Genomic DNA, 21661 nt, shown 5'->3' on the forward strand with positions numbered 1-21661 from the left:
GGAGAGGCTGGGCAGGTGGGTGGACATGAGCCAACACGTCGCATGGGGAACAAACAGAGGGTTCCGATAAGCCGAGCGCTGAGAGAACCAAAGGAATTTTAATGACCCACAAACCAGCCCGGCAGGTCTGTACGACTGAAATGCCAAAGATACCTTGTGTGTTCTTCTCCTCTATACATCCACAATTTCACATAGACTCTACCAGTTATTGGTCTACGGTAAAAGTGTCATTTTATGGCCAAACAGTACTGTAGCATTATTGTCCACCTTGTTGTGTAATAGGATTACAAAACTCCCATAATCCCGTTTCTGTTCTCGCAGCCAGCGGTTCCTGTTTAGTTTTCCCTTCCCTACATCAGCTGATTCCACAAGCTTAACTTTGTTCCAAGAGTGTTATGTGTGTGTGTTTGTGTATGCGGATGTGTCACGCACTATGATTCGCTGCTTTCCTTTCTCAGTCAGTGAACCTTTTCGTCATAGGCGCAAGTCTCATTCGCTCCGTTTCATTTTGTAAGCAGCTGATTTACACTCGTCATTTGGCTGGCAGCGTGCAGCAGTCGCTTGAAAATTCCCAGGGTCATGTGACTGACTGCATGGTACTTGTGTGAGTTTTGTTATCATTTCTTTTAGCCTGGTGCAATGCTCTGTTTGATTCAAGTACAGTGGACCTTTGGAAGTCCAAACACAGGAACCAGGAGGGCATTCCTCATGCTGCATTCAAGGAAAGTTGGAAGTCGGATTTATCCCACTGGGAATTTGTTAGTTATGACCTCAAAGCGTTTGAGGCACATGTAAACAACAAAGATGGCTGATTCCAATTTGTTTTTTTATGTTTATCACTGTAATTACTGATATTCAGCAAAATACACCATGGGATAAAAAAAAAGAAATTACCTCATACAATGATTTATTGACAGCTCAATCTAAACAAATCTACGTCTGCCGACAGTGTCTGACACATTTGAGTTGCAAATATGATAAAAGAATCTGAAAAAAATCTGAAAGAAGAAACATATTAAAGAGCATTAGAAACATTTTATGTTTCATCTGTAACATCTGGAGACACCAGAGCTTACATATCTTGCACTTTGCTGTCCGTCTTTTGCCGTCATAAAGGTAATTACTAGGGGTGTAACGATTCATCGATACACATCGATTAATCGATATAATGCTCTACGATTTATTGGCATCGATGCTAAACGTAAACATCGATTTATATCGCCGTGTTTGACCGCGGACATTAGACGCGACTTTATTTTGAAATCCAGTTCATTGTTGCTTGCTTCCTCTTTCCGGGAGCAGTACGCGGCGTGTTGTGTTGTGAGCAGAGCAGGCACGTGAAAGGGGAGCCGACAACTACGCGCCTCCTGGGCGGGCTGGTGCTATGGCTAGTGTCCAAGAAGACGAGGAAATTCGCTCCCCTTTGGGCTTCAAGTCATTCGTTTGGAAGCACTTTGGATTCCAAAGAAAAGATGGCTCAACGGACAATTAAAACTATTGTAAATAAATAGTTCAGTAATGCACTTTAAAGTTAATGGTATTACAAAAAAAGAAAGAATATTCATTTTTCTTTACTTATATGAGAAAAAATATAGGAATTTGATAAAGTTCAGTGTTAAAATAAGCACTTTGTATACTACAATACTCTTGTAATTTCCTAAATAAAGAGTTTGCAGTACCTTGTTGATTTTGCGTATGAATTGTTATAAATCAGGATATTGTTCTATATTTTTTATTTAAAAAAAAAAAAAAATCGATCGTGGAGCACTATATCGTGATGTATCGTGAATGAATCACAGCAGGCTTTAAGATATCGGCAAATATCGTATCGTGGTTCTTTGTATCGATATGATATCGTATCGTGACAAAACCCGCGATTTACACCCCTAGTAATTACGATAGCCGAAGGTACCGCTCCCGCTGACATGTTTGTGTCTGATATAAAGGGCCGTGATTCTCCAATAAACACGTTAGGTAGGTAGAGAGGGCACGACTGATTGATTGACAGGGTAGCGATCCAATCATGACAACGCCATTCTCAGCCTGCGCTCCTACCGTGTTATCGATATTACTTTTTTTAAAGTATTATTAATTTTATATTCAAACTGAAAACATAAACTAAATAACACTGAAGTCATTCAAGTCATCGTGTCTCAAGTCAAGTCCCGAGTCTTTAACTTCCAAGTCCAAGTCGAGTCTCGAGTTTTTTTTATTTTTTGTCAAGTCAAGTCACAAGTCATCAAAACAGCGACTCGAGTCGACTCGAGTCCAAGTCACAGTGACTCGAGTCCCCATCTCTGGTCTATTGTTATGCAAATGTATATGCTAATGAGTCTGGTGCCAGTCTAGACGGCGCCAAGATGGCGCCGGCCGAGACGGCGCCATCTTGGCTGACGCCGTCTTGGATGGGGTATTGTTATGCTAATATACATGCTAATGTGCTGGCGGCGCCAGCCGAGGCGGCGCCATCTTGGCTGGCTGGGGCCATTTTGGCTGGCTGTGGCCATCTTGGATGGGGATATGCAGGGCTATGTGTTTTAGGAGCCAGGTGTCGGTGCACCTAATTTGACATTCAATAGTTTGCGGGAGCCGTCCATGTGCACCTAATTTGACATTAAATAGTTAGCGGGGGCCGTTCAATAGTTTGCGGGGCCGTAATCGTCTCCAAGAGTCGAGTCGTTTAAAAGCCTGCATTTACTGAGAGCTGAAGGCCGCTGAAGGCCGTATATTTCACTATATTTGATATGCCTCCAGCATATTTTATATGTTATAATTTGTTTAGATAGTTTTATAAAAAAAATGGTGTGATCCACTGATATTCATCACACATACTTCACCTTCAGTTGTTTGGCAATTATGTATTTTAACAGCACCTACAGCGCTGGAGAATTTTTGGATTTGTACATAGTTTCTTTTCTATTTTTTAATGGGCACTTAGAACAATGTTTCCAGCAGAAAAAAAAACTTTGTGAGCAACAGTGGCAATGTAAGAGCTGTCCTCTGGCTTCAGCAGTGAGGGCCCGACTGTTTTCAGAAGATGTTTTGTGGGGTCATGTGACTGCCTGGCGCGGCCGTTAGATTTGTCAAATGGGGTCAAACGTCACTGGTGGTTGGGTCCGATTGCTGAAACACAGTCATGTGACATATGTCTCTCTGACAAACTAAAATAAATTGATTCCGCATGCATTAATAGAGAAAATAAAAGTAGCGAGTGGACTGTAGCTCAATTGTTCAAGTAGTCTTCTTAACAAAATGATTCAAGTAAAAGTCAAACGTATTGTGCATCAAAACTGCTTTGTTAAATGCAATTTATAGATTAATGTAACGGAATCGCACATTTTACACATCTCTGTAGCTACGCAACACCTTACTTAGGTCGACAGCCAATTTTTCAATTTAATTCCATCTGGAATGCTTCAAGGCCTGACCTTTTAAGCGTCCATCCTGCTTTTCAATTTTCCTGAGTGCTCCATTGCATACAGTATTACAATACATGGGAGCTATCCATTACAATGTGGCTACGTGGAGAATATGAATGAAAATAGATTAAATGTTCATGATCTCTCCAGTAGTAGGTAAATTCAAGTCTTGAATGTGAAAATGACTCAGGAACATTCCAGTAACCATTTGCACGAGGTCATCATGAGCTACGCACGACTCTTTTCTCGTCCTTATGTTGTCATCCAAAGCTTGCCACTGATGTGACATGTTGTTTGCTGCTGTGGACCAATTGGAAATAAGCAGACAGACATTTGACCTGCTGCTGCCCCCACCTCATAGCTTAGCCCCCCGCTGCGCTGCTCTCTTTCTTAACTCTGTTTTCAGCAAGCAGCGTGTGTGCGTGTGAGCCTGAGAGCGAGCGTGATGCATCCAGGCAGGTTTGCGTGATGTCCCTGTCTTTAAATGGGGGTAGAGCTTAAGGATTAGCTGTGCACTTCAGGGGTGCAAGAAGGAGGAAACTAGGAGAAGCAGGAAGAGATTCCAAATGGCCTGCCAACACAATGCCAGGTTCACTCACTCTCCCTCATGTTGATTACTTTGGCTTTGGTGAAACCGCAGGCACACTGACCAACGCACGCACGCACATGCACATCCTCAGTATAGTGTGTCTGGCAATAATGTAGCCCGCAGTGTGTGTATGACAGATCACCTAAAGTAAAGCCCTTGTCTTCCTTTTCAATGACTTTGTGACGCTTGCCTGAAGCTAAGATGTGGGAGTCCTACTTTACATCTGCACGCCACTACGTCTGTGTGTGCGTGTGTATATGTGTTAGTGTTTCAGGGTAAATAGTGGTGTGACATTAGCCTTCTCAGGCAATAGCGATGTCAAATTACATTGGAAACGGGGTGTTGGGCAACCTCTTAGTTGTTCTGATTTTGCAACAATAATATAAAAAAATTGCTGTTACTTTCAAATTATTATACGTATATCAATAATAATAATAATTATGTCTGATTGGTTGTTTTGCCTAAGGCATAGGTTTCATAGAATTAAAGGAAGATGGGGCCAAACAGGGTTGCTTTTTTTTTTTACTGATATATTGTCAGGTCATACCAGCACTTTTAACAAATATTAAAAAACAAAAGATTTTGGGATGAGGATTTACTGATATATTGTCAGGTCATACCAGCACTTTTAACAAATATTAAAAAACAAAAGATTTTGGGACGCAGATGCATTTCCCCCTTTAACTTTAATATCAAATGTGTGACTGCTTGCTATCTCTTCTTTTAATAGGCCTTCTTTTTGAATATGTGAGGCAAAAAAAGTACAAAAAGTCAAATATAAAGCAAACCCCTTGTGTAAAACCGCTTTGATGCTCACTGAACTGAACTGAAGAGACACATGATCACTGACCACTATTTCATAAATGACAGCAGTTCAAACCGTTTGCCTATCTGAAATGTTGGTCAACTTCCAAATTGTACAGCCTCGAGGCATTCGACCTCAGAGTGGCATTGAGTACCCCTGGTTAGTGCATGTCTCTTATCATGTATTATATTAAGCGTCATCTCAGAGGTGTATTGAGTTGACCCTTCAGAAGCAGAAGCAATGAACTGAAAAAGCGACACGCCACCACTCATTAAAAATAACATTTTGCTTGATGCCCAACAAATGATTTTGTACATTTGGTTTCAAGTACAAGCACACAGACAAGTGGTCACATGCTCCATTTGATGGTTCGAAGCAAAATAGAATTTTATTCATGTTTTATCGCTGACATGTGTCTTGTGCTCCAAAGTGAAACGGCTCACAGAGAAGGAGCTCATGGGCATGTCTTTTGTTTTCCTTCATTTCCTCCACAAAAATGGGCGCATTCCACAGTGCACAGCTTTCGTCTCCTTATTAAAGCTGAAAAGGCGCTAATGGAGTCCATGACTGTGACTTTCCTCATAAAATGAGACTATAACTAGATCAGAACAAGCAGCATTTATGTCTCACCACAAAAGCACCTAAAATTACTTTATATTGCAGAATAACACAACAGATTTGCACGACTCTTAGTTGAATGCAGTTGTGCAGTTATTTCTCCCAGACGCGTCACAAAGATTTTCACAATGTGGGCACAGACGGAAAAGAAGTGAAAGCATATTTCTTAAATGGATTGCATCTGGTATGTTTGCTGATTGATATTTTCAACTTGAACACATCATAATGTCTGTCGATCATTTGTGTACCTCCTTTGTGTCCTGCATGTGATTACTGAAGTCTCTCCTCATGTTGGCTCAATGAAAGGAGAAAACGCTCTGTTATAGTTGAGGACAGTGGTGCTGTATTCAGCTGTAAAAAAATGAAATGACCACTAACCACTAAAAACAAAACAAAAAATCCCAGTGACCACAGGGACATTTGGATCTACTATATTAAAATTTTGCCGCAGATAATGTTCATGGCAGCAGGCCTAGAAATGTATCTGCCTCACATTTATGAGGTTTAGGTTTTGAATCTCAGCGGGGATACCAAAAACATTTTTTGGTTACTTCTTATTCTAAATTAGTCCTAATTCTGAATTTAGTGCGCAAACAAAAAAGAGTGAAGAACATTATATCCCTTTTAAGGTGTGAAATTCAAAGCTAGATGTGCCAGATCTCTATAGAATCTTAAATAATCAACAATGCTGCTAATTGCCAACCACTTTGATTATGTTACATGAGCCAAAGAACCCACCTCACCTTTGGCGTAGTTAAGTTTAGCCTAAATGGTTGCAAATTCTCATTGGTAGTGCATCTCCTTGTGTCCTGTGATTAATGACCACTCTCTGTTGGCTCTATCAGAAGAGTACGTGATCTGCTGGAGTTGAGGATGTGGATGTTAGAGGGGGTTCTTTTTAGTGAGATGAAGGGATGAAAAGGGAGTGGAATACTTATCCCTTAAAAGACATATGTTTACACTTTGTGCCTACTTTGGCCATAAAATGTTTCCTCACCTCCTAGCTGTGTGCGTGTGTACCAGCACACAGCACGCAGATGTGCTTGTACACGTGACCAAAGAGAACAAATGTAAACTTATTTTAGCAGCCCCACCCTCTTCCATTACACCACACACACGCACACATGCACAACTAATTAGTCCTTTAAAAATCAATTGTACTCTTGGGAGGCAATACATTTTTAGCAAAGCAAAATTATGCTTTTTTCCCCTTTTAGCAGTGCAAACGTGTTTCAGAGGTGTGACTCACACTGTACGTGTGGAGGTGTAGAGATTATTTATTGGGTCAGCCAGACACGGGCGCTGAGATACAAAACTATCCAGATTGCGATGACACAGGCTCAGCTTCCCGCAAAGTTATGGTGACCCTCCAGGCAGAGCTCAGTCCCAAAACAAACCCTCACGTGGTTTCATTCCTTCGCTTCGATAAACCTCAGATTTCACTGGGTGCTCATACAATAAGCAGATAAGAACAGGCTGCTCTGTTTTTGTTCATGTGAACGCAGACCATGCAATCAATTTGCACAGTTCTTTAAGATCATCAGTTCAATTTGTTACAAATGATAGCCTTCAACAATAAGAGTAAAGAACCCATTCTGTTTCACTCTGGATCTGGTTGGTCACTGCTTGACTCAACTCTAAAGCAAATGTACTGTCGAGATGTGTAATGGGCTGGATTTACACTGTACTGTATGGTTCAAAAGGTTCTGTTCTGTCTTTAGATATGTATCATAAGCTATGTGAATTGGAAAAAAATTGGATTGGATCTCTTCAACCAGTTCATGGTGCACACAATTTCTGTCTAGTAAATGCTTAGATGGATGGAATCTGGACACCTGCCATTGCAAATACAGCATTAAGTCACAAATTGGCTGTAGCTCATCAAGCTTGGTGTTAGTGAAATACACCTATCTATGGCATATACACACACCTGCACCTTGCCAAACAACACAAATAAACACACCCGCTGTTACAGAGACAGCTTAGACAATGAGTACATCAATCCACCAGAGGCGTGTCCATCTTTAAACAAGCAAAGTAAATGCAGAGAGCAGCCAGAGGAGTCATGTGGAGTTTGCCCTTAGTGATTAAACAGGGCAAGAAATCTGTGTTTATTAAGTGTATTATTCGTGTATTGCTTTACATTACATGTTGTCACTGTCTGATGTTGATGTGCGGTTACCCACATGTGATTCTACAAATGTGGTGCCATTAGCGGTCCTCTCTATTTTTATTTTTTATTTATCCAGTATGATACACACAGTTCAGTTGTATTCAATTTTTAAGTTATTTTAAGTTATTTAATCTTTTAAAACGGTTTCTTTTCAAACTTTTATTAGGGGACAATTTTGATATAACTTCATTCAATAATTTGAATTGAATCATTAAGTAATTTTTTGGGGGTTTCATTTTCCTATCTTTAAGTACAGTTGGTCATTGAAATAGTACTTGGGAAGGCAAGTATTTTTTGAGGTCGTACTTGGTGTAAAAACTTTGAGAATCAATGAAATAGTCACAAAATCAGTGAGGTAAATCAGAATTGGGCTCTTGGACTTGCAGCGTAAATCCACCCTTGGAATGGAAGACGTGTATATGCTTAAACCTTTATTGGGATTTTCACCCAAATTGAAAAGTTTCTTACTTGACACGTTCCCCCCTGCCACAAAGTGTCATGTTTTGTAACAGTGATCAAAACAATCCGCCTAGTCTCTTCACGTTCACGCTTGAAGATGCTCTGCACAGAATGTGTTGTGTGTATGTAGACAATGTGTAGCGACATGAGGGCTAACCTGCTGCCAGCTCAGTTTGCATCCGAAGCAAAGCGGCAGCAAAAGATGTTGACATTTTGGCAGTGGAGCATTTGGCATCTGAAAGGTCATCACAGTGGATTTGAGAGAATTTTGTGTGTGTGTGTGCGTGTGTGTGTGTGTGCGTGTGTGTGTGTTCACTTGCCTGCCAAAAGCATTTAAAACGTGTCTTTCTTATCAATTCTGTGTGAAAAGAGCAGCAGAGGGCTATAAACAAAGAAGCAGGAAGTGCTGGACACAGCACAAACAAAGTAGTAGGAGTCCATGCCAAACACACACACACACACACACACACACGCATGCATGCCTGCAAGCACGCACACACATTTATATTAGTACACACTTGCCTTGTGCCGTATCATGCAGGATGTATTTGAATGTGTGTAGACTATAATGTAGAATTAAAAATTTGCTGTATTCAACACAGTGAGTTAGTGGTCTGCAATTCTGAGTTTGCTGGTTCAATTCCAGGCTCAGGATCTGTGTGAAGTTGACATATTTTTCCCGAGCTGGCGTGGGTTTTCTCCAAGTACTCAGGCTTCCTGCTGCTTTCCCAAAACATGTATGAGGATGTGAGTGGGATCTTGAATCTGTTTCTACGTGCCCTACGATTGGCTGACGAGTTCAAATTTAGCTAAGATAGGCTCCAGCTCAGCCATAACCCCAAAAAGGATAAACGACCCAGAAAATGGCTGGATTGCAAATGAAATCTAGAAATCACATTTTCAGCGCTTACTTTATTATATTATTCTTTTACAATTAAATTAAATGGAGCATTCAGGTATAGACACCACATACTCACCAATGACAACCTAATGAGATTCTATACAAGAGTAGTATTTTTTTAACAACTTTTCAAAGATAATTGTGCTTTCTTTTCCTTTCTATCGTCACATGGGCATTCATTTAAAAATATTGTGGCGATGCGGTATTTATCAAAACTAGTAGCACAATTGAATGAATCCACAGTATAAGATCATGTATTTCACACCAATGCAAATGATTACCTCTCTCTCGGTGCCTGTCAAAGTTGCAAGCATCATTATACACAACAGTGTGCACTATTAATATCTTTCATGTACTGCCCTTTTCCATTCCATCAGAGAAAAACAAGAACAGCTGATTCCCTGTTTAGGTTATTTCAATATTTACTCTGGCTGTGAATACACAACAACCGCAGGGGCACAGAACAGACTTTTTGTGAGAATGTTCTGAATGTGATAATTTCAGACCTAATGTTTTTCAGCTGTCTTTCAGAGACTGTTGTGTGATTAAAAAAATAATTGGAGAGATGGTTTGGCCATTGGTTGACTACCCTGGAATCAGCCGGGTGAATGTTCCGGACAAATATTTATTCAGTGCTTGTCATAGTGACTTTGGAAATTTCATTGTGATGGTTGTTAGTTTCACTGAACTGGGAATTGAAATACTTATAGGAGACTGTTTAAAGATAAACATCCACTTGTCTGGGTCCTAAAAATGTCACATTTCAAAATCATGTGGGATCTCATTTTCAAGTCTGCATGCATTTTTCCTGTGTGCTGTAACGTGCGGTTACTTGCTGGATTTCCCTGCTATTGATACAATCAATTCAGTAACTATTCATCAGTGGTGTGAAATAACTCGGGGCATATGTATCTCCATACATGGAGTACGTTTCAAGAGTGGTACAAGCGAAACCACTTGATTTGGTTTGATTCGGTGGGATTACGATTCAATTTGATATGGTAGCTTTTGGTTCCGATTCAACCCACTAGCCTTGCTTAGATTTTTAATTTGAAGTGGGCCTTCACAACACGTGGCGGCGCATCCCTGTACCAGATTAAAGGATGTTTTTCGTATGTGTGTTTGTTTGCAGCTGTGCTGTTGGCTCTAATTTCTGGTGAACCTACCAACATGCCTGTGATGTGTTGAGCTCTGATGTGTGCAGCACACCATATGGAGAAGCCTCTGTAGTCCTCTGATGCTGCAGTTGCAGAACATGTGTGATAACGCAATTCTTTTTGAGTTCTTCCTTAAAAGTAGTCTGCATGTCTCTGTGCTATGTAAAGTACTTCAACGTGGATGTTCTGCCTAGCCAAGTGAGCTGAACATCAGATGCTCAATAAAGATGATGTTTTTTGGGGGGTAATTATATGTAATTAGTTTTGAGCACAAATATAATTCTTATTATGATTGAAAATACTTAGTTTTTTTTAATTTCTGTATTATTTGTGGGAATAAAAGGTTGATACATTTTGAGGAACAGAAAAGTACAATTCACCAATTGTCAACTGGTTGACGTTTTTTCGTGAGTATGACCATATGGTAATATAAAATAAATACATAAAAAGTGATTGTTTTGGTTCATATAATCAATGTAAATTGTAGTTTCAGTTACTTTTTCATTTTTTAAGCAGTTTCATTTTTATTATATAACGTTTTTTTCCCCAAATTTAGTTTTAGCTTTGTTTTATTAGTGTTCATTAACTATAACCTTGGTACTGACAATATGATTCCAAATACAAATGTCATTTAAAACATTTGCAAGAAAGGGAAAATGGTAACAATGCCGAAAAGGAAGAAGAGGGTGTTTTCTGATCAGTTCTTTTTTCCGTGAGGTTGACGTGACAAAAATGAATTCCATGTCTCACCCGAGTTCAATGTGCGCCGAAGTGATACCGACTAGGCAATGTTAACCACTGCTAGTTTTGCATACGGATCATCCTCGTAACACTGAAACATCTGGGGATGCACCAAACAAACTTACCCCGATATATTACTTGGCTTTGGATGTTGCAGTTTTGTACTCCAGCCACCATTTTGCCGCAGTGGCCTGTTTTCTTGCTGACCTCAGTCTCCTCTTGAGTACAATTTCTCTCCTTACTGCAGCCAGCAGTTCCATTCTGAGAAGTAAACAGAAGACTGTTTTCAAACAGATGGCCCTAAATAAAGCCAACTAAATGGAGTCATTCCAGTGTTATGCAGTTGAAAAGCAGACTTTGATATCTATTGTTTTTATTGTCCAATGGAATGAGAAGGCACAGTGAAAAATATCATTAGGCTTTTTACGCACAAGTTTACCAAACACCTTAAACTGACTTAATCTGCTGGTGTCATGTGTACCACTTGGACTAAACTAGATGATGTGTTGCATGTGATGCATGTGATGCATGTGAGAATCGAGAGTTCATGTCCAAGTCCCAAAAGAGAAGTTGACATGTTTGCATGACAGAGTGTGAAGATTTGTGTGTAAGTGATTGAGACAGAGGTTACACTCTCATGGGAGGAGTTCTGTGCATGTTTGCAAGTGAGCACACAGGGTTAGGATTAGGGTTAATAAACGTGTGAATGAATGGGCTGCTAAACGAGGAGTGGACGAGAAGGTGGGCCAAATGTGCAACTGCTTGTGTGCGTTTACATGTGTGAACAGTTGTCCTAATGAAATGTGAAAGCCCTCCAAGTCACCTCTGCCAACCACACCAGCACTGCTGCATTGAATGCTGTCTCTTATCTCACACACACAAGCACACATGCACGCAGGGCTTGTGTTAACATGGAAGTGTTAGCGTGGAAAGAGGTGGGTTGCGGCCTCTCTCTGTCTACCCCGCGAGGCGATGCTCTCCCTGGGCATGTTGCTCGTACAGCTGGCAGTCCTGGAGCCTTCAGACATACGCACACACATGCACGCAGACAGAAGCACGCTAGGCAGTAGGTCATGAAGCTGCTGGCATGAAGAATAGACGGCTCTGACACCAGTAAGGCAGACAGCCTTTATGACATGCACGAGAGCGCATTACCAGCATGGCGTGTTTCATTGTGTCTGTCCTTATTCGCACATTAATGCCGGAGAATAACAACTTCCTGCGGAAGCGACAGAAATTTGGTATTTGGTAAAGGACATTTGCTTTTTTTTATTTTATGCAAAGAAAGTATAAACAGTTTGATGGCTCGTGAAAGGGCACCTTGTCACTCTTCATGTCTCTAGCCTCATTATTGCTTCATTCTTAAAACAGGGTCCACACATACTGACAGTTGGGCCAAATTTGATCATTTTCAGATCTTTAACGGAAAGGTTATTGACAAAATGAGTGGGTGTCAGTTTATGGAGTCACAGCCAGAATCCACTAAGATAAATGCAAGTAGCAGCAATTGCAAGTCTGTACAGGAGAGCCGAGAAGAACATACCGGTCTTTGTTTACAGCTCAGTTGACTAACTTGATGCGTGATTATGTGCTTTTCCAATTGCTGCAATTCACCTGTTGGAGATCACCCAAAGGTTCCTATGCAGCAGCTTCACAATCTGAGCGGCTTAGTGGAAAATACTGTTATTGTTCTGTAAGGGTGAAACAATATTAGGATGTTTTCTAGCATTTCATGACTCCATTACACGTCGTTTTTACTTTTTGATGTTGAGACCCAACATAGACAAACAGAGAAAATAAAAGTTGTCATCTAAATTGATGTTTAGATAAGCAGAGCATTCAAAGGAGAGTCATATTGCCTTATTTTTCTTCAAACCCTGTATCAGGCTGTGACAGCTTCCTGATACAATGTTGAATGTTCCTGGAAGCCTCCCAGTAATTCCTTGAAAGACAGCTGGGGTTGGGAGATGAGGGTCAACGTTGCAACATCGCATCTTACCCATCTTTCTATCCATTCATCTGTTTTATGATATAAACATTTGATATTTGCTCTCATAAGAATTTCATGTATCCAATCTAATCTAGCGAATGATAAAAACATCATTAAAAACAACTAAATGAGTCCAATATACAGTATATTCTAGCCAGTAATTCCATTTATTGAGCCTGGTTCGGAGGGAGACCTCAAAAAGATGAGGTAAACGGAAAATATGCACGTCACATGAGCTATACTGTGGTCTTGTATAATATCATGCATGACAATGGATGAAAATGGCTCCACCGCACATACTGTACATTATCCATTGAGGTCGGTAACCCTCGAGTGAATCATGGGGTTCTTTGAACAAAGTCGGTAACAGGCGGCGAAACATTTTCCACATTATCGCCCACTTCCTTCCTATTGCTGAGATTACTCCCACTCCCGTCTCTATTTCAGAGTCCTCCTCTCACATTTACGGCACGCTTTAGAAAGATACAGTAACTTCTTTTGTGCTGTCTAATAACTCACTGTCCTTGATTTTGGTTAAACCCATCTCATTTTATTTCATGTTCTATGTCGTTGAACTGCTTCTAGATTTTACCTCTTGATTATCACAGTTGACACATTGTTTGAAAATGACACACAAAATCATAAGACTATCACTGCTTAAAATATGTCATTTTCTGTGAGCACATTATGGAAGTAACATCTGTTGAACTTGTGACAGGAAACGTCACATTTGTTACAGTCCTTAATAAATTGTATTGAATAACAGTTGTTCTATTCCAGGATACAGCCCAGTGTTGACTGCAAAACCTCTTGTTGCTATGCAGAACAGACCGTTCGATTATAGCTTCCTCCCTCGGTCTCTTAGCAAGGCCGCAGTGTACACACTCAAGCATTGTCCTCGACATTGTTCTATGTGTGTCTGCGCTTGCATGACAACCAGTGTTAGATATTAACTCAGAGCGATGGAGCAAAAGGTGAACAGTCACACGTGTTTGCACGGGTTTTTGTTTTGTTCATCATGGATGACCGCTGGTGTATCTGCACACAGCTGACCCGATAAAGGTGTTGCGCATGATCGTCTGTTTATGTTTGCAGTACATACTGTGTGTGAAACACATTTACCCGATGTGTCACAGCAGTCAATCACCTCTTTTCCCGGCAATGGAATGATGTGTTTACTGGACCAGTCTTTCCCGGGTACAAACCTAAAGTGTCACCACCACTTCTTCAATTGATATACATGAAACATAATCTCAAGCCAAAGGCTTTTGTTTTTGCTCTCCTTTTTTGCTCCTCTTGATGAGGAGGTAGCAAGAGAAAGAAATATAATATGACAGTGGTTGGTATCTGGGCCTTAGTGAGCACCTCTTAATAAAACTGCTATCGCGTCAAAATTATAGAACCCCGTTAATGCAACTGTGATACATGTGACTATATTCCCTGGAGCAAAACAAAACCAGTATTTTTCTAATAACATGACAAGCAGTTTTACTCCTCAAAGTTAGCCGTAATAACTTCAGTCAATCAGAAGACTGAAAATGCTGATTATCAAAGGCCTGCTTGCTGGCTCTTGGATAAGGAATTTGAAATCAATTGCCCCCACTCAGGGGCAAGGTGACAATTGAGAAATTTGCTGCTGATTGGTCAGTCAATTCCAGCCCAACCTGGTCTAGCATTTTTTTAAGAGGCCCTAATTCCTTTAGATGTCTTGAAATGGAGGAGCATGCATTGTCACACAGACGGTACCCCAACCCCCCCATCACATGCACCGCTGTCACACACTGTGTTCTCACTACTCAGCTATTGTCAGTAAGTACAACTGTAGTGCTTGTTGTGTCATCACATGACTATAATGAGCCAATCACACCATTTATTTACCGGATGAGATTTGCAGCTTTTGAAGACATGTGGCATGGCTTGTTCTAAAATTTGAAAAGTCAAATCAAAAAGTAATTTCAAAATAAATGAATAGACCAGTACTTTTCTATTCTTCCAGGAACCAGCTCAACCCTGCTGCGTCTCATATGTTATGAGACTGTGGCTTTAATAACATTAGGCAGCACTTCCAAAACAAAGCTATCTTTGACTAAACATCCTATGAACCCACAGACCAGAAGAACTCGCAGGATAAGTTCAGAGGAGCAGCATGGCTGAAAAGCAAATGAGCGTTCCCTCCGCATAGCATGGAAGCTGCCTTGCACAGCTTTTTTTAACCATCATTGCTTAGCACCAGTAATGGCAAAAACAAAAGTGCCATTATTACCATGAATGGGAAATCGACCTTGTTTGTCACGAGGCTGTGGAAGCATATCAACGAAAGTGAAACCATGTGTCTCTTTCCTGGCTACTCAGTACTCAGAATTAAAAAAAAAAAAAAGAACAGCGCGTACTGTACACACCTCCCAGGCCACAACCACTAATCTCTTTCTGTCCTACCTCATGTCACATTAATGGTGAGAACAGGAGGTCTTTGGTTTACGATGGGCTCGACATATGACATTTCGATCTTACAAACGGTACGCAATGAACTCGCTTTATTAGCAGTGTAAGAATACATCATCGCATGGGACTTGACGGCACACTCGACTCAGATACCGCCGTACTTTATCGACCAGAAGTACTTGTACAAAGTTTTACACGTGTAAAGTTAAGAATGTTAAAATGTTACTTGCTGTATAACATTGTCTGTACAGATATTTTAGCATGGCAAAGGTTACAGTATCGTTTCCAATTCCATTATTCCCTGCTGAAGCAATGGTCTGGACAAGGGATGACCAATGTTTCTTGAAACACTTGAAAGAAAACTTTCAAATTGAAGATCACAAGGCCAAGTCTTTTCTTGGGAGCATAAAAAGCACCTCCAATATGGATGTTGTGTATTGTGGAAGCTTGTCACCTGATTGTGTCATCAGAAATGAAAAAAAAAATCAGCTATGTCTTTTGATTGATTTTTATATACATATACAATTGGTGAATAGGTCTGTAAATCTTTCATACACATCTTATATACAATATTTCTGGCAACACACAATTATCAAACTTCACACTAACCTTGTCATTTACCAGTAATACCAAGCAAAAAACACACAACCAAACATCACGAGATCTAACTCATGAATGATGACATGAAGAACAAAAGGCCAGGGGTTAGTATATTTTCACGTCTTCTTTTAGAAACCTATTCAATATATTCCTGGAATGACTCATCTTTGAAGGGGATTGAACACAATAGACTTCATTTTACGGTCAAGGCAACAATCAGAAGCAGTGCATTATCTACGGCTGATTCTTGTTGACGATGTTAATTCTGTGGATAGACCAGGAAGTGAAACAAGGAAAGAATACTAAGATACTTTTTACACTTTTAGAGGACAATAAATACTTGAAACAAATCTAATGGTTATAAACATAGTATATTTTGTCCCTTTTATTTATTATTATGTAGTTATTAGAAAAAGCCTGATGTGAACTGATTGCATGAAGACATGCATCCACCTGCATAAAGTTATTTAGTGAAATGAATGAAATGCTTTAAAGATATGACATTCACTTATTTATCAAAATAAAAATTATGAAGAAGGCTTGCCGGAGATGAAAGTGTGTTGCAAATCCAAATTATCGTCATATTTTTTAAACAGGTTAGACACATTGGACAATGATGGTTCCTTAAAGTTACTTATATCTTGTCTTTTCACGTTACTAAGATCAGATTCTGCGGGTAGAATTGCAATAATAAGGTGACTTGACTTGACCTATTTAAGGACTTGATTTGACATAATCTGTGACTTGACTTGACTGGCCCAAGAAAAAAATGACTTGGGACTTACTTGAGACTTTAAGGTTAAGACTTGAGACTTTCTTGAGACTTGCATATGTGTGACTTGGTCCCATCTCTGCAATAGACAACAAAGTGTTATGCATTGTAATATTGTTGTTTGACTTTAACCTGCATGTTGTTTCTTGTTGCGAAGAAATTCTAGTTTGTGGAATGTGAATAGCAAGAAGTAGAGAGGCACACTTCTCCATTAATTCATAAAAAGAGAAGTACACTTGACAGGATGTTGGGAAGGAAGAAGAGAGTGAATGCATTGATGAATGACTGGATGGCTGCTGAAATCATGTGTCATGCAAGCATCAGGTTTATTTTCTGCTCTAAAAGCATCTATTCTGTCCAAGTAATATTGGTGAGGGAGTCCAACAATGCTGATGTTGCAGTAACACAAGTTGGTTTAGCAGAAAAATACGCATGAGTCATGATGAAGTCACATTTCTGCCAAGAAGAGAAATGCTGTGTCATTTTTTAATGTTTGATTTCTTTGTTGGCACTCCCGAAAGAGAAAGTTGATACCACTTTATAGAAGGAGGTTAAGCATCTTTCAAGTCATGAAATCATGTGTGCGTGCGTGTCCTGCATTTTGGATTTTTCATTATAGTTAGTTTTTATTTCGTTTTAGGGCCGTCACTGACTGTAAGCCACTCATGTAAACTAAATATGAATCCATAATAAAAATAGAATTACATTAAATAAAAACAATCAATCAAAATTCTTCTAACCACTCATATTTTTGATGTAGCTATACAGGAAATGTCAGATAATTTTAAGATTTACTCAAATAATTTTCTACCGGGTGACTACTTCCAATGTTATTTTCTGTTAAAAAGCTTGGATTTTTACGAAAGTATCGTTTTCAGGTACTTCACAAGCCATTTTTTTTTTCTTCTTCGACTTCAGGTATTTATATGAAATAAACCGTTTTACCTGTAGAGGGCGACACTGTAATTGTACGCTATATCCCGTTCCTGAGCGAAGAATCCAAAGAAGAAAGCGAGTGGTACACTTCCGGATTAATGCTGACGCGTCCCTCTTGAGCTCTCCTAGCGACGTGTCAGTCCTCTTGTGCCTGCAGCCGAGCAGTCAGCTAGGAAGCTCAATCACTCCTCACAGTTATGGCGCCTAAAGTCAACAATAAACAGCAGTCAGAGGAAGATCTTCTTCTCCAGGACTTCAGTAGAAACCTGTCGACAAAGTCCACCGCGCTCTTCTACGCAAATGCTTTCATTGTTTCTGCAATCCCCATTTGTGAGTATACTTTCCAGCAGCTAATTGCTAAATGCTACTCCACGACACTGTCGAGCGTCAAATAATCAAAAGACGTCGCACACGATACTAAAACTTTGTACAATTTGTCATTTTCCACAAGTGAGTTATAACGCAATGATCAGATAACGTTAGCATAACTGTGTTACTACAGGTAAGCTTTTCCATAGATAACAAAAAGCAAATCACTGAAATGTGTTTGATTTGGTTCCTGTGTGTTCCAAGGGTTGTTCTGGAGGATTTGGCACATGGATCTTGTCCAGTCTGCATTCTTGTACACTGTGATGACTCTGGCCAGCACCTACCTTGTGGCTTTTGCCTACAAGAACGTCAAGTTTGTTCTCAAGCACAAGTAAGATGGACAGAACACCGTATTTCAGTTGTCCCTAATGTGTGGACACCTAACTGACAAATATTCAATTGGTGTACTGTCGTAACAAAGTATTGTTTCTTCATTATGTGAATTTAATGCAAAAACCACCCATTGGTATCAATTGCTCCTGTGTCCAGAGTGTAGGAACACATTTTTTCCCCTAACCCCAACATCAGCTCTACAGATAGATACCATGTCTACGTTCTATGTGAGCTGTGTTGCGTTACCGTCACCTACCATGACACGTGGTGGTCATGTTTGTTGCAAAGGTCATTAAGTGTCCTGTTGTTTTGAGGCAAGGGGCAGGAGACATCTATTTCAAGTCAGGCATAAATTTTGTTGCGATTGGATTGCTTTGATTGCACAAATCACCAGCTACAGCTGTTGTTTCGGAACAATCCTTCTCCCCACTTCTTGTCCAATTTTCCTTGCCGTTCCTTTCAGAGTTGCTCAGAAACGCGAGGATGCCGTTTCCAGGGAGGTCACCAGGAAGCTTTCCGAGGCTGACAATCGCAAGATGTCCCGCAAGGAGAAAGATGAGAGGTAAAATGTGCTGCTGAAAAAGACCACATTGTTACTTTCTCACAATATCTATCTAATTTTTTTTATTTCTATTTGCTCAGGATTCTTTGGAAGAAGAATGAGGTAGCCGACTACGAGGCCACCACCTTCTCCATCTTCTACAACAACACCCTCTTCCTGGTGCTTGTCATCGTGGCATCCTTCTTCCTGCTCAAGAACTTCAACCCTGCCGTGTATCCTTTCTTATCATCCTGCACAAAAGTATTTTATGTCAAACAAACAAGAAGGGGAGTTTTTGCCTTAACGCACTATTTCCCCCCCCAGCAACTACATCTTGTCAATCGGCGCTTCCTCCGGACTTATCGCTCTGCTCTCCACCGGATCCAAGTAGATGATGATGATGATGGAGGGAGGAAGGGTGGGATGTTTGGGTTGAGTACTTTTTACTAAAGTTGGGAATGAGGAACAGTATCACATTTCAACTTCATGAAATTCATGATCAAAACTCTGGAGGCTGTTGCTCCAGGTGTATCTTTTTTTGTAACAATTAAAAAAAATAACCCATCATATTTGATCACTGTGTGTGTGTTGATGGATCATTTTCTTCATTCTTTTTTGCTCAGCCTGCTAGTTTTGATGATACATTTTCAGATACTGTATGACTACAAAAAATGAGAGACTTTGTTTCCTTTGGCAAAGCCTTTATTCTGGATCTCATTTACAGATAAATGGTATGCAGGTGGAATAAGATGCTTATGTTTGACGTGGTCTCAATTAAAACCACGTTCCCATTCACAATTAGTGATATCTTTTCAGTATAAACAAGAATGGAAATGTGTATTTGAGTTTTAAATGAAATAACGTTTCCTCAGGCTACTCAAGTCTCTTCGACTATCATAACGTTAACTTTTGTCCCCCCTCACACTAGCAGAATTAAACTCATCCTCCTTGGGGGCTCTCAAGGCACACAGTTGAATGGTTTACACAAAGTCTTCTTTCCACACAATCTATTTACGTAGGACAGGCCACGTTGCCTTTTACAAGTGACATGACCACAGCACATCACAATAACCCACCTTTTTAAGTGATCTATTTTTTTCTGCCTAGATTGGCAAAAACTACATTTGGAACAAAATGATCAAATACAGTAATGTGCAAACACTGACCACAGTTTAAGAGCCACTGTCATATATAGACCAATAAATTGTCAGATTTACGTGGCGCTATATTCTCCACAAGAACAACCACGAGAGCAGACGTGACAACTTGAGTAACTTGTCAATGAATCATTTCTTCTTACAAATGAAATAGCCCAGTGAGCAGTTTCATTGTTACAACCTGAATGTCCTTCAGCATACACTTTGAGAATGAGTGACTCAACATTGCAATGTAAAAATTAACTATTTACATCAAACACTGTATTAACCAATAACCATATACAGTAGTGTACAGTTTTCAAATGCACAAGGCTTCTGGATGTTTGTTTCACAGCATACCCTAGAATTCTATAAATTCTACAGCTCCAAATGCCACTACAGTACCTGTGAAAATGCTTGTGGTGTCAGCCATTTTAACATAAAGTCAGTTAGGATTATTACGCAAATAGCCATGTTTGCTCCATCAGGTATAAATTTCACATGAAACTAAGATGGGGAAAATAGCTATGAAAATAAATGCACCTAGAAGGATAGGCTTTACCGCTCCTGTCATTCAGTTCCTCCATTGACCACATGGGAGCGACATTTTTACATTTGGCTAACGGAATCGTGAAATGCTTTGTCATAGGTTATGGGGGGACTCAGCAGTAATCCACTTGTTTTAATTGTGCTTTGTGGAACCGAAGCAGCAGACTAAAACATGCATCTATGTTCATATTAAGACTACATAGCCTTTTTATATAGGCCTACTGACTGCACACAATCAAGCTATTTGCAAGATTGTAAATAACAAAAAAAAATCATATTTCTTGTCTCCAGATTATCATTGATTATTAATACTAATCTTTAATAAGTATATGATTCAATATAGTTTGTGCAAATTCCAGAACTATGTATAGAGCTGGTAGGCCTTCACATTAATCAGTACACATGAAATACTTCAAAATGGTTGGTGACCCCTGATGTAACCAGTGGGAATTAATTAAGACAAGCAGGTTTGAATCATTTGGGACCATACAAGGGGGCACAATGCTCAAATGAAAGCCCCTTTCACTCTGCTTATAAAGGAATCAGAAAGTTACACTTTCATGTATGTCCTCCCTCTGTAGAAGATGGGACAAGTGCACAAAGGTGTCCCATCAATATTCCACATTGAAAGTCGCATCAGAGCCATAAATGAGAGAGAATGCCGCAAGAGGGTGAAACGTTTGACTCATATAGAGTAGATATAAAAAGAAAACAAGTCTACACACCGCTGTTAAATGCCATTTGAAACTGCACTCTGTGAACAGCTTGCTCTTTGAGAAATTTCTTTTTGTGTCTTACCCTCCTGATGGAGGGTGTCAATGATGGTCCTCTGGACAGCAGTCAGACCAGCAGTCTTCCCCATACTTGTGATTTAGTTTACTGAACCAAGCTGAGTGTTTTTCAAGGCTCAGGAAACCCTTGCAGGTGTTTCAAGTTAATTAGACGTTCAAGTGATTAGTTGAATACCCTACTAGTATACTTTTTCATGATATTCTAATATTTTGAGATAGGATATTTGAGTTTTCTTAAGCTGTATGCCATAACCAGCAATATTAAAATAATAAAAGGCTTGCAATAGTTCAGTTGATTTGTAATGAATCCAGAATGTATGACATTTTTGCTTTTTTAATT

General features: G+C 39.8%; 1 protein-coding gene across 1 annotated transcript; it reads left to right on the forward strand.

The window, feature by feature from the left end:
* Positions 1–17692: 17692 nt before the first annotated feature.
* ssr3 (signal sequence receptor, gamma) lies at positions 17693–19419 on the forward strand. Its single transcript, XM_037268733.1, has 5 exons — positions 17693–17932; positions 18176–18302; positions 18768–18866; positions 18947–19078; positions 19170–19419. Exons 1-5 carry the CDS (start codon positions 17800–17802, stop codon positions 19234–19236), a joined length of 558 nt encoding a protein of 185 aa, XP_037124628.1. The 5' UTR covers positions 17693–17799; the 3' UTR covers positions 19237–19419.
* Positions 19420–21661: the final 2242 nt, after the last annotated feature.

The sequence above is a fragment of the Syngnathus acus genome, chromosome 13 (assembly GCF_901709675.1).
Source record: "Syngnathus acus chromosome 13, fSynAcu1.2, whole genome shotgun sequence".
Taxonomy (NCBI): Eukaryota; Metazoa; Chordata; class Actinopteri; order Syngnathiformes; family Syngnathidae; genus Syngnathus; species Syngnathus acus.